Source organism: Mytilus edulis, unplaced genomic scaffold (assembly GCF_963676685.1).
Source record: "Mytilus edulis unplaced genomic scaffold, xbMytEdul2.2 SCAFFOLD_1604, whole genome shotgun sequence".
Lineage (NCBI taxonomy): Eukaryota > Metazoa > Mollusca > Bivalvia > Mytilida > Mytilidae > Mytilus > Mytilus edulis.
Genome location: NW_027269078.1, coordinates 1 through 14,244, shown reverse-complemented (window position 1 = coordinate 14,244; position 14,244 = coordinate 1). Strand labels below are relative to the sequence as shown.

The following is a 14,244-nucleotide window of genomic DNA, read 5'->3' as shown; positions in this document are numbered from 1 at the left end:
ACATGTCAACACAATGTGTTCTTTTATGAAAAAACGAAACTCAAAATCTCATAAATAAATAGCATTAATATCTAGTATAATAACCAATCTGTGATGTAATTAGATGACACAGTATTGTGCAATAGCAAGAAATTTTCAATTGCACAGTGACAATATTGTGCAATAGCAAGAAATCTTCAATTGCAAAGTATTGTGCAATAGCAAATATTTTCAATTGCACAGTATTGCGCAATGGCAAGAAGTATCTAATTGCACAATATTGTGCAATAGCAAGAAATTTTCAATTGATTGGAGTTATCTTTCTTTGTCCAGAATAGTAGTTGAATCAACTTAAATCATTGTTTTATACAATATACAATGTATATTTACTTTTACTACCAACTGATAAATTAAAACCATTCAGTGATAACAAGCACCTTTTGGTACATTTTAATATTTTATGATGTATTTAAATGAGTAGTTATTGTTGCAAACTCCATTAGAAATTTGAATTGAGATCAGTTTTGGATAAAGGGAAAGGGGTATGTGAAAAAAAAATGGGGGGGGGGGGGGGTTAAATTTTTTTCATTTTAGATTTCATAAATAAAAAGAAAATTTCTTCAAACATTTTTTTGAGAGGATTAATATTCAACAGCATAGTGAATTGCTCAAAGAAAAAAAAAGTATTTTAAGTTCATTAGACCACAATCATTCTGTGTCAGAAACCTATGCTGTGTCAACTATTTAATCACAATCCAAATTTAGAGCTGAATCCAGCTTGAATGTTGTGTCCATACTTGCCCCAACGGTTCAGGGTTCAACCTCTGCGGTCATATAAAGCTGGGCCTTGTGGAGCATCTGGTTGGCTCATATCTGAAACCAAAGCATTAAGAGCAAATTTGTCAGAAAAAAAAATGTTTTTAGGTCATTATATATTTGCTCTGAAATTTTCAGACCATTCAGGCAAACAATTGTTGGGTTGCTGCCCCTTAATTCCAAATTTTATGAAAATTTTGCATGTTATTATCTTGAATATTTTTATAGATAAAGATACAGTGTAAACAGCAATAATGTTTTTGCAAAGTAAGACCTTAAAATAAGTCAGCATGACTTAAATGGTCAATTGACCCCTTAAGGAGTTATTGCCCTTTATAGTCTATTTTTAACAATTTTCATAAATTCTGTAAATTTTTCAAAATATTTTCCACTAAAACTACTAGGCCAAGTTGATTAATGATAGAGATAATTGTAAGCAGGAAGAAAGTTCAGTCAAAAAAGATCTACAAACACATCACCATTACCAAAACAAAATTTTGTCATGAATCCATCTATGTCCTTTGTTTGATATGCACATAGACCAAATTGAGCAACACCCACATTTATTTTGTGACAAAAATCTATATTATGTCAAAAATTTTATCACAATCCAAATTCAGACAGTATCAAGCTATGTTCAGGGGTTGACCACTGTGGTCTTAAAAAACTCTGCCCTGTGGAGAACCTGGATAAAACTAAAAACCCTTGTTATATGATGTTGTTGTTGTTGTTGTTGTTGTAGTGACCAAGTGACATTTTCAGAAGAATCAGAAAAGCAGTTGTTGGTTTGCTGCCCTGTATTAGTAATTTTAAGGAAAATTTGCTTTTTTTTTCCAGCCTAGCTCGACTCAGGGGTTATGATCCGGTGGCTACGACGGCTGTGGCATTAGCTTACTTCTTAAAAGCTTTATATTTTAGAAGGTGGAAGACCTGGATGCTTCATACTTTGAATATACATATGCCTCATTTTTCGAAGTTTCTGTCAGTCGCATGTCCAATGTCCTTGACTTTATTTCATGGTTCAGTGACTACTTGAATAAAAAGTTAAAAATTTTTTTAATGTTAAATTCTCTATTATTATAAGTTATAGGCTAACTATATTTGGTATGTGCATACCTTGCTAGGTTCTCGTGCCCGTCAGACAGTTTTCACTTGACCTCACCCTCTTTTCACGGATCAGTGAACAAGGTAAAGTTTTGGTGGTCAAGTCCATATCTCAGATACTATAAGCAATAGGTCTACTATATTTGGCGTATAGAATGATTGTAAGGTGAACATGTCTTGCTGGCAGGTGTCATCTGACCTTGACCTCATTTTCATGGTTCAGTGGTCAAAGTTAAGTTTTTGAGTTATGGTCTTTTTTTCTAATACTATATGCAATAGGTCAACTATCTTTGGTGTATGGAAATATGTTATGATCTATATGTCTGTCGCGCAGGTTAATTTTGACCTTGACCTCATTTTAACAGTTCATTTCTCAGTGTTTAGTTTTTCTGTTTTGGTCTGTTTCTCTTTAACTATAAGCATAAGGTCAACTTTTTATTTGTTGTATGGAAGTATTGTTAGCTGTACATGTCTGCCTGGCATGGATCATCTGACCTTGACCTCATTTTCATGGTTTATTGGTCAATGTTTATTTTTGTTGGTTAATTTTATAGTTTATGTGACAGTTGTGGTAAAGCTTTATACTTAGGACTATCAACATAATATCAATGATAAGTAAAGAAAGAGGGACATTTCAGCGTGTGCACTCTGGTGGTTACTATCTTGAATATAAATATAGATTGAGATGAACTGTAAACTGCAATAATGTTCATCAAATAAATCATAAATCAACATTGAAAGCCAAAAGTATAATGGTTGCAGTATTTCATGCATCAATTAAAAAAAATTATCTTAACACAGACTCCTCAGAGCCTCTATAGTTATTTAAAATGCTGCTTATCTATGTTGGGGCCTCAGGTAAGATAAGTTATGTAGCTTTTAGTGTACAACCCTCTTAAATGAGGTATTATTGTTTTTGTTTGCTAAGAAATGAATATAAATTTTAACAAAAAACACAATTGATTTTTTTTGTAGGAAAATTTTCCACCTGGTGACAGATTTCTTAAATCTAAATGTGCAGGTTAGTTTTTGAGTGAAGATCATCAATGCTGGAAATATTAAGTCATACAAATGCATGAAATTTTTCTCCTATTACTTCAACAGAAAAAAGGTACTTTTACAAAAATGTAGGCTTCTTTCAAAGGCAGATTTTGAGCATAATTGAAAGGTATAAGATAAAGTTCATTTATAGGAAAATACAATGTATAGTGAAATCCTATATTAAGAAAAACAATTGACTTGGACCTGTGAACCCCCTTAATTCATATTATATATGAAAAGTAAATGTTTATCATTGTTTTTACTATAAGAATGATTTTTGTGGATCAAATCTGTCAATAAAATGGTTTGCCTTTGTTTCACTTTCAATGTGAGCTTTTCTCATCACTTGGCATCTGCCATTGTCCCTCCTCATAGTCCATTGTCATATACTTATAATAAAACTTTTATAGAAATCTTTTCCTCTAAAACTACTGAGACAAAATTAAGCTGACATGGTTACAATCATCATTAAGGTATCTTGGTAAAAAAATTTGTTAGATGATCCTGCCTGCCAATCAAGATGACAGACATGGCTAAAAAAAGGACATAGGAGTAAAATGCAGCTTTTTGTAAATAATTCTGAAACTAAAGCACTAAGTCTTTAATGTAAATTTTTAACGATTTTTTTCGTAAACTTTTCTTTAAAAAAATTATTTTCCAGCAGTTAATTAATCTACGGGCCAATTAGAATTAAACTAAGCCACAATGCCATCCAACTAACATGGCAATCATGTCTGAATATAGTACATAGGGATTAACTATTGAAGTGTAAGGGAAAATTGTTAAAAAAAACCCAACAATTTCAAATGGTCTTAACTTGAAAACTAATTTAAATAATGATAAGGGGTCTTCAGTAAGTATTGTCTAAGTCAAGATACTAGTGGGATAACCTTTTTTATTTTAATTATTAGGGTATCTTATACTATTTATTATGATTCATAACTCATTTTACATGATTTACAAAACCACAGAAGATTCATGTAAGCGACAAGAGCTAGCCTCTAATTTTAAACAAAAATTGCTATTGTTGAAGATGCAGGTGAGCAAGCCCACCTTGTTAGAGACACTAGTTCCCCTGCTTCATACTTATGTGTTTGAATTTAAGATAAGAAATCAACTAAATATTTAATCTCCATGTACAACAGAGGTACCACAAGCACCTGAAAATTTGAAGGTGAAGACGAGGACCAATGACAAGTTGACTTTGGAATGGACAAGGCCAAAGGCAATTGGCGATTCAAAGGTTACTGGGTACAATATTTCCCTGAAAATGGTTGATTCTGATGACTGGAAAAAGATTGGACGAGGCAGATCATTTGTCACCTCCTATACCATTAAGAATCTGAAGCTGGACAAACATTATGTATGTAGTGTCAGTGCTGAAAACAAAGTTGGTAAAGGACCAGCAGCCGAGGTAGAGTCTCCTGTTGTTCAACATCAAAAGCCAGGTGAATTGAAGTTCTGTCTGAGTTCATTCAAAATTAAAGGCTGAATTGGATTTTTTAGTTCCTGAGTGATTAAGTTAATTTTATTTTATATATGGTTGAAAACATTTTTGGATTGATTTTGGAAGTTATGGTCCAAACTCATGTCCACGTCGTTGTGAGCATTTGTGTCAGATTATTATTTAGTTATAAGACCATTGGTTTCTTGATAATAACTTAAGGATGTACTTAGGTGAGGTTTTGGAATTTGTGTCAAATGTTCGGACTCCTTGGTGTTTTTCCATATAATACAATGTAAAATATTTTGCCCCATAACACCCATTTATTTTTTCATGTAAGACTTAATAGCTCATGAAAGTTCATTTACCAAAATTTTAGAAGATTCTTAATTTTCTTTCTTTTGTTTTGAGACCTAATAATACCAATGCAAATATAAGGTAAAAGTCTGAGTCAGCCTTTTCCCGCCATTTTTTAAATCTCAAATATCTCGAAAAAGAGGTCCATGACCTATCAATATTTTTAGCTTATTTTTATCCTTAATTGATGCTCTATCAACTTATAGTATCAATTTTAACTTCTTAATTTATTAATTTTCACCTAACCTCACCTAAGTACATCCTTAAGTATTTATAAGAAAATAGAAATATATGAAATTTTAAAACTAGGTTTGAAATCATAAAAGGAAGGCTGGGATTTATTTAGGGGGTTTTGGTTCGAACAGTTTATGTATAAAGGGCCAAAAAAGGGCTAAAATAAGCATTTTTATAGTTTCCAGAAAATAAACCGTATGTAAGTATAAATACAATCTTACTGAAACTGCTAATTTAAATTTTTCAGCTATTTTTTGTGTGAGTTTCTACTACTGTCCGACTATAACATAGCTCTTTTCTGTGTACTTTTTGTGTTGAAAACTTTGATGCCCCACCTACGTTCGTCTCTGTCCCGCTTCAGGTTAAAGTTTTTGGTCAAGGTATTTTTTTATGAAGCTGAAGTCCAATCAACTTGAAACTTAGTACACTTGTTGCTTATGATATTATGTTTCTAATTTTTAAGCCAAATTAGACTTTTGACTCCAATTTCAGGGTCCACTGAACATATAAAATGAAAGTGCCAGTTTCAGGTTAAAGTTTTTGGTCAAGGTAGTTTTTGATGATTCAATCAACCTCAAAACTTGGTACACATGTTACCTTTATATGGTATGATCTTTCTAATTTTAATGCCAAATTAAACTTTTTACCCAATTTCCCGGTCCATTAAATATGGAAAATAATGTGTGAGTGGGGCATCTGTGTACTTTGGACACATTCTTGTTTTCAGGCAGTTTTGCAGTGCCAAACTATATGTATCAACTGGGTGTTTTACAGTGAAAGTACCTATGTGTAGTTACAAGTTGGTCTAATTTGCTGATAACAAAATCAATACTTATACCAAACATAACAATGTTTAAAGATTTAATTACAGTGTTAAATAGGTAACCTTGAAAATATGAGCATAAGTTTATAAGTATAACAACCTGATAATGAACATAAGTATAACAAACATGAACAATTCCACATATGTCATAAGTATAACAAACATGAACAATTCAACATATGTCATAAGTATAACAAACATGAACAATTCCACATGTGTCATAAGTATAACAAACATCAGGTTGTTTATTTTAAGGGTGTTTATCATTATACTATAGTTAATCTATCATATTATCATGATTATTGTTCAAGATTTAGGCCATACTGGTAATTTAGACCTTTTGTTTTACAGTGAAAGCTATTGAGAAAGCCAGAACAAGCAAACAATCTATCAAAGATAAGAAAGAAAATGAAGCGCTATATAGTGATGTAGTCAAAAAGAATTTAACTAGCAGACCAACAACAGGTAAAAAATGATTGAGAAAATTTAAATAAATGGGCTTAAATAAGTTATATTTGAATATGCCTAGTCATATTCACTCTGCTAGTTCAAGATAAAGGACCAGTAATGACCCATCAAATTGTGCAATCAAAAAGACATCAAAATTTTCATAGGGAAGAGTGAAAAAAGGACATATGTTACATGATATAGATATGTTTGAAATATATAAAGTTATGTGAAATATATAGAAAAAGACTTGATTAACTCATATATTTTAAAGATTGGACTTTTAACCAAAGCCAAAAATTTGAAAAAAAAAGGTATTTCATTTCTGACTGTCTTAGGAATCCAGTGAAGTAAAACAATGTTAGGCTTATCTGAAAAAGCATCAAAATTTGCCACAAATTTATATTTCCTTTACATAACTGTTGTAGCAATATATTTACAGTTAATGAAGTTTTCCAATGTTCGATCTTGTTTTAATTTTGCAGTTTAATTAGGGAAGATTTCAAAATCTTGATCAATGCAAGTATGTCACTAAAAATGGTGGGTTGATAGAAATAAAACTATTGTTTGTGCTGCAGGAGCTTAGAAAGTTTGAAATAGGATCTTTATCAATTAAGAGATAAAAAGTTGCCATTCAATGTTTTGGTCAGAAATTTCCATGTTTTCTATAGGGACTAGCCTCGCTTTAATGTACAACATTGAACCCTTACAAAACATTAAAAAATAAAAACTGTTAGACTTGAGAGAAATCTTAGACCAATGCACTGGTGCAGTGAATGTAAACATGGTATCAGTATATAGCTGGGCTGTTAATAAAATTGAGAAAGGTAATGGGGAATGTGTCAAAGCGACAACAACCCGACCATAGATTAGACAACAGTCGAAGGCCACCAAAGGGTCTTCAATGTAGCGAGAATCTCCTGCAACCGTAGGTGTCCTTCAGCTGGCCCCTTAAATAATATGTATACTAGTACAGTTATAATGGACATCATACTAAACTTTGAATTATTCACAAGAAACTAAAATTGAAAATCATACAAGACTTACAAAGGACAGAGGCTCCTGACTTGGGACTGGCGCTAAATTGCGGCCGGGTTAAACATGTTTATGAGATCTAAACCCTCCCCTATACCACTAGCTAATGTAGAAAAGTAAACACATAACAATACGCAGGGGTGTGGAAATATTTGTTGTGAGCACTTGTCCCTGGGCAAGTAAAACAAAAATTTTACTTGTCCAGAATTTTTTTTACTTGCCCTGATGATTTCAATAAATATTGAAGTATTTCTTGTTAGCTAATATATGATTCTTACTTAGCACTGTTGTTCATTATAAACACATGAAATTCATTTGTTAATATGTGTAAAAAATTAGGAAATTGATAAACATCAATGGGACAAAACCTAACAGCAAACCAACCAATGAAATGACATGTAAAGAACAATTTTGCAGCAGTTTTTTTAATAAAAATTGTAGCCAGTAGCTACAGATACTAAATTTGAGGACAGTGATTGAAGAAATGTAAACTGAATAATAGATTAACTATTTCTTGATTAATATTTATTATTGTATTGATGGGCAATTAAAACGTCCCTTCTATTTACCACTTGACAACAAATAATGTTGACCTTACATCTATAAATAAGACAAAACTTAATTTATTTTCCGAATTTCCATAGATAGCCAGGGTCAATCTGATATCCACGATGTCTGAAATTCTCGCTTCTGTTTTTTTTTTTAAATACTCTGTGTCCTCCATTTGCATTTAAGGTTTTCTACTCGACTCATGACTCTTTTTGTCTTGCTTGCCCAGCTTTTTATTAAGTACAGTGAAACCTGTCCAAACCGAACACCCACGAGACTTTGCGTTTTGTTCGGTTTTCACAGGTGTTCGGATTATAGAGATAAACGGAAGTTGACACCAAAATAATTTTGGCACTTACTGACACGGGATTATAGGTGACACAATAGACGACAAATTATTTTTGTGTTGATTTAAATGTAAATGTAAAAAATATAAGTAGAGATGATCAACGTTTTGCTTCATTTTTGTTAATAAATCAAACACAACTCCGTCAATCACGCTCGTCGTTGTGAGATGTCCGACAAAGAGAAATTTTGCTTTTGATAATTATTTTCTCATCTATAATTCACTGACTAATTCAGGTTCGCAGACGCTTTCAAATGACGATTCCGTAGTTGAATCTGGAATGTCATTGTACACACGAGTTCTCCACTTAACCTGGTCACCTGCTGATTGATACTTCGACACACGATAAGAGTGAAACAAAAGCAGGGGTCCAGTTTATTCTCGGACTTTATCGTTGCTGAATAGCTAACGGAAGTCTTTGGGAGCATGTGTATCAAATATATAGGGCCTCTAACGAGAATCCGACAATCGAAAGCCATATACCTTGTTGTGTTGCATGACTTCTTAATCCAGTGAAAAGCTTTAAAACTATTATTTAATTAAACAGTTTAGCTACAAAATGGCAGTTGCGAGTTTGTGGTCGTAATTATTTGAGTAACGTGCATTTAACTGATCTGAAAGTTCCTTCCTTGTCATTATCGGCCATGGGGGTAGCTGACCAGTTTAACATTTCTTTACAAAAAATTACTTTAGACATGGACACAAACATGCTAATTAATTTGTAATAACAACTCACCAGTTAATTAACCTCAAATACCCTCTGGGATACTCTGTCTTCCTGTGTTTGTTTAATTAAATCATGCAAATAATTAAAAATGCTTTTTTGTTTTGATTGCTATTGATCGATTTTGACAGGTAATTTTTAAAGACAAATTTACTAACTAGCCTTCAAAAAGCGTTCGGAATTCGGTGTTGACAGGGTTCGGTTTTGTCAGGTTAGATTAACGTTAATTGATAGGGAAATTTTTCGGGACTTTGAAAATTGTTCGGTTTAAACTGAAATTCGTTTTTATCAGGGTTCGGTTTACCCAGGTTTCACTGTATTTATCAATCTGAATCTCGATACAAAATTTAAAGAAATGACACTTCCGGTAAATGATGGATAAAACCTAATCGACAATCCCGGGTCAATGGACAAAGCCAATGCAATGTTACGCGACTCTGGTTCGCATACTTATTTTTATTTATTTTGGTTATTGATCTATTTCAGGTATCATGTAATATTTATCGTCATGAACATTGATGTTTTTACTTGCTGAACATTGGTTTCTTTTACATAAATTAAACATCTTTATACGTTTTGAAATTAATTTTATGTTTTTGTTGGACTTTGTCTTGTAAATTTTTTTACTTGTCCACCGGCAACCAAGACAAAAATAATTACTTCTCCGGTTGTTCAAATGGCGAGTCAGGCATAGCATTTCCACACCCCTAATACGCACATTAAAATTCAGTTCAGGAGAAGTCTGAGTCCGATGTCAGAAGATGAAACAAAATAAGATAAATAAAATGACAATAATACATAAATAACAACAGACTACTAGCAGTTAACTGACATGCCAGCTCCAGACCTCAATTAAACTGATTGAAAGATTATGTCTTCATCATATGAATATCAGGCACAATCCCTCCCCTTAGGGGTTCAGTATCATACTATCTAACTGTGCACCACTTATTGCGGAACCTGTTTTTGTATTGTTATGAGTTACAATTTATGACAAAAATAAGCAAAGACCCATCGAAACAACATCTGATAAACAAATTTAATAATACTTTTAGATATTTGGATGATATTTTGGCTCTCAATAATGACGACTTCAGTATGTATATTAATGAAATTTATCCTGTTGAACTTACTTTAAATAAAGCTAATACTAACAATGACCACTGCCCTTTTCTCGATCTTGATATCTATATCATTAATGGAAAGCTGAATACTAAAATTTATGATAAAAGGGATGATTTTTCATTTCCTATCGTTAATTATTCGTTTTTAGATGGTGACGTTCCCTTGTCACCATCTTACGGTGTTTATATATCTCAACTTGTACGATTCGCTCGTGTGTGTAACAATGTTTTAGATTTTAACGAGAGAAATTTATGTATTACTGAAAAATTATTACACCAGAGTTTTCGATATCACAAACTAGTCAAAACATTTACTAAATTTTATCATCGGTATAAAGACATCATTCGTAAATATAGCTCAACATGCAGACTTCTAATACGTTCAGGTATTTCACATTCAATTTTTTATGGAAATATTCTTTATAAAGCACAAAGGTGTCAGTATTCACCTCAGAAACTTACAAAACCTTTGAATAGACTTATTAAGAAGGGATATAATTACGATACTGTTGTCAAGTCATTAAAGATTGCATATTTTGGCGTTAATATTGAGTCACTGATAAGGTCTTTGCATCGGAACTAAACACATTTATTCTAAAAACAGTTGTTGGCATGACACGGGTTATGTTCTTCTCATATATGTTATGATGGTATGATACTAAACCCCTAACGGGAAGGATTGTGCCTGATGTTCATATGATGAAATCATAATCTTTCAGTCAGTTTAATTGAAGTCTGGAGCTGGCATGTCAGTTAACTGCTAGTAGTCTGTTGTTATTTTCGTATTATTGTCATTTTGTTTATTTTTTTTTGTTACATCTTCTGACATCAGACTCGGACTTCTCTTGAACTGAATTTTAATGTGCGTATTGTTATGCGTTTACTTTTCTACATTGGTTAGAGGTATAGGGGGAGGGTTGAGATCTCACAAACATGTTTAACCCCACCACATTTTTGTGCCTGTCCCCAGTCAGGAGCCTCTGGCCTTTGTTAGTCTTGTATTATTTTAATTTTAGTTTCTTGTGTACAATTTGGAAATTAGTATGGCGTTCATTATCACTGGACTAGTATATATTTGTTTAGGGGCCAGCTGAAGGACGCCTCCGGGTGCGGGAATTTCTCGCTACATTGAAGACCTGTTGGTGACCCTCTGCTGTTGTTTTTTATTTGGTCGGGTTGTTGTCTCTTTGACACATTCCCCATTTCCATTCTCAATTTTATCATAAAATATATGAGAAAAACATAACCTGTGTCATCAGCCAACAACTGTTTTATTCCTTTTTGTCTTATATTTTTGTTTTAAGAATCATAGAAATATATACATGTAGAAAGCAAATGTTAATAGGCAAAATGATCAAAAAGTCAAGATCTAAAACAAATAAGTGAACATTCCCAAAATTGTCAGTTGACCCTTTATTGAAGTTATTGTCCTAAATGACTTTTTTATTATCAGCTTTTTGCATTTTTGCCTATTATTTTGAAAATAGTTGTATCAGTGAAGACATTTGTGTGTCAACAAACTCTTGTTTTACAGTGAAATCTATTGGGAAAGCCAGCCCTAGCCAACCATCATTCAAGAATAAGAAAGGAGGAAATAAAGTATTATATTGTGATAAATTTAAAAGGAATTTAACAAGTCCACCAATAGCAGGTAACAACTATTTGAGTAAAATGTGTTTTTAAAGGATTAGAAAATTCTGCTTGGGATGAATGTAGCTATACAGTCAAACCTGCACTACTGGTCACCTTGTTTCAACAGTCAATTGCAACCAATGGTGGCTTTCAAATCTTTCTTTTTTTTTACTCTATATTATTTTAAGTATTATAAGAAAGATAGAAAGCAAATTTAAATAGACAAAAGATCGAAGAGTCAAGATCTAAAGCAAATGAGTCTTATGGCAAAAATCGTCAGTTGACCCCTTATTGAATTGATTGCCCTTAAATGACTATTTTATTTTCAGCTGTTTACATATTTCCTATTTTATTTTGAAAACATTATATTTATGATCAGCATCTGCAAAATAAGATCTACAAATGGACCATCATGGATGAAATATTTAGTCTACTGATATTGGAGCTTTTTCCCTTTAAAGATTTAGCTCATGACATCTTCCCTTTAAAAGTGCACCAGTGTCCGTCAAATATCTAAATAGGCTGTAATCAAGCTTTTCTCATCACTTTGCATCTGTCATATACTTATAAATAAACTTTTATCAAAATCTTTTCCTCTAAAACTTCTGAGACAAAATTAAGCTGACGTGGTTACAATCATCATTAAGGTATCTTGGAAAAAAATGTGTTAGATGATCCCGCCTGCCAATCAAGATGACAGACATGGCTAAAAAAAGGACATAGGAGTAAAATGCAACTTTTTGTAAACAGTTCTGAAACTAAAGCACTTAGAGCAAATCTGACATGGGATAGAAATGGTCATCAGATTAAGATCAATTAGTCCTGAAAACTTAAGACTAATCAGACAACTGGTTGTTGGATAACTGTCCCTGAATTTGTAATTTTAAGGAAATTGAGCAGTTTTTTGGTTATTATCTAATGTATTATTATAGACAAAGATAATGTATATAAGATCTAAAAAGAAGTTGATATGACAAAAATATTCAATTGACCCCTTAAATTGATATTGCCTTTTAAAGTGAATTTTTAACAATTTTTTCGTAAATTTCTCCAGTTAATCTACGGGGCCAATTAGAATAAAACTAAGCCACAATGCTTATACTATTTATTATGATTTAAACCTTATTTTAAATGATTTTCAAAACCACAGAAGATTCATTTAAGCGACACAGGCTCATGAGAGCTAGCCTCTAGTTTTAAACAAAAATTGCTATTGTTGAAGATGCAGGTGAGCAAGCCCAGCTTGCTAGAGACTCTAGTTTCCCTGCTTCATACTTATGTGTTTGAATTTAAGATAAGAAATCAACTAAATATTTAATCTCCATGTACAACAGAGGTACCACAAGCACCTGAAAATTTGAAGGTGAAGACGAGGACCAATGACAAGTTGACTTTGGAATGGACAAGGCCAAAGGCAATTGGCGATTCAAAGGTTACTGGGTACAATATTTCCCTGAAAATGGTTGATTCTGATGACTGGAAAAAGATTGGACGAGGCAGATCATTTGTCACCTCCTATACCATTAAGAATCTGAAGCTGGACAAACATTATGTATGTAGTGTCAGTGCTGAAAACAAAGTTGGTAAAGGACCAGCAGCCGAGGTAGAGTCTCCTGTTGTTCAACATCAAAAGCCAGGTAAATTGAAGTTCTGTCTGAGTTCATTCAAAATTAAAGGCTGAATTGGATTTTTTTAGTTCCTGAGTGGTTAAGTTAAATTTGAATTATCTGTAACTTTTAAAAGACATGATCAGAAAAGTGCAATTAATGTAAACACCAAATTAATCCAGTGTTCTTATCATTTTTCTTACACTATGTTGATACCAGCTGTTATTACTCACATGACTTGATAAAAAAAAAATCTCCATTGAAAATATGGGAAAAAAATATTATATTATGTTCTAACTTTCTCATTCAAAGTTTAGGAATTTTGTTTTCTCAGCTCACCTGGCTCAAAGGGCCAAGTGAGCTTTTCTCATTACTTGGCGTTCGTCATTGTCGGCGTAACTTTTCACATTTTGAACATCTTCTAGAGAACCACTGAATGAAATGGAACCAAACATAGCATGAATGATCCTTATGAGGTGTTGACCAAGTGTTGTTTAGTTTGTAGCTGATCCATTATCCAAGATGGCTGCCAGCAGAGGACTTAGTTAAACTTAGTACCCTATGGGAAATACTTACAAATGTCTTCTTTTAGAGAACCACTAAATGGAATGAAACACCAAACATAGCATGAATGTTCCTTATGAGGTGTTGACCAAGTGTTAACACTCAGGCCTCTACAATAACTTTTTTTTTCAACTTGTCCTGTAGGACAAGCACATACCAAAATTTACTTGTCCGAATGAAATGTTACTTGTCCAAAAATTTATTAAAAATAACCTTTTTTACATTTTTAGTTGATTAAAGGAACAAAACGAATTTAAAACAATATAACAGAATTTGATGTATTTTTAAAAATACTTTTCAAAAATATGAGTCAAGTACAAACTGCGAAACTAGTCATATCACAGGAATTAGGTTCTAGCTTCCATCAATGCTAGTCTCATCAGATTCTTAATCATGAGGCACCATCTGATAGGCCTGT

General features: G+C 32.6%; 1 protein-coding gene across 1 annotated transcript; it reads left to right on the top strand.

The window, feature by feature from the left end:
• The first annotated feature begins 595 nt into the window (after positions 1-595).
• Positions 596-13,351, top strand: LOC139509523 (cell adhesion molecule Dscam2-like). The gene is made up of 5 exons (XM_071296182.1): positions 596-2,920; positions 4,086-4,388; positions 6,150-6,263; positions 11,558-11,674; positions 12,990-13,351. The coding sequence occupies exons 2-5, from the start codon at positions 4,211-4,213 to the stop codon at positions 13,334-13,336; spliced, it is 756 nt and encodes a 251-aa protein (XP_071152283.1). The 5' UTR covers positions 596-2,920; positions 4,086-4,210; the 3' UTR covers positions 13,337-13,351.
• Positions 13,352-14,244: the final 893 nt, after the last annotated feature.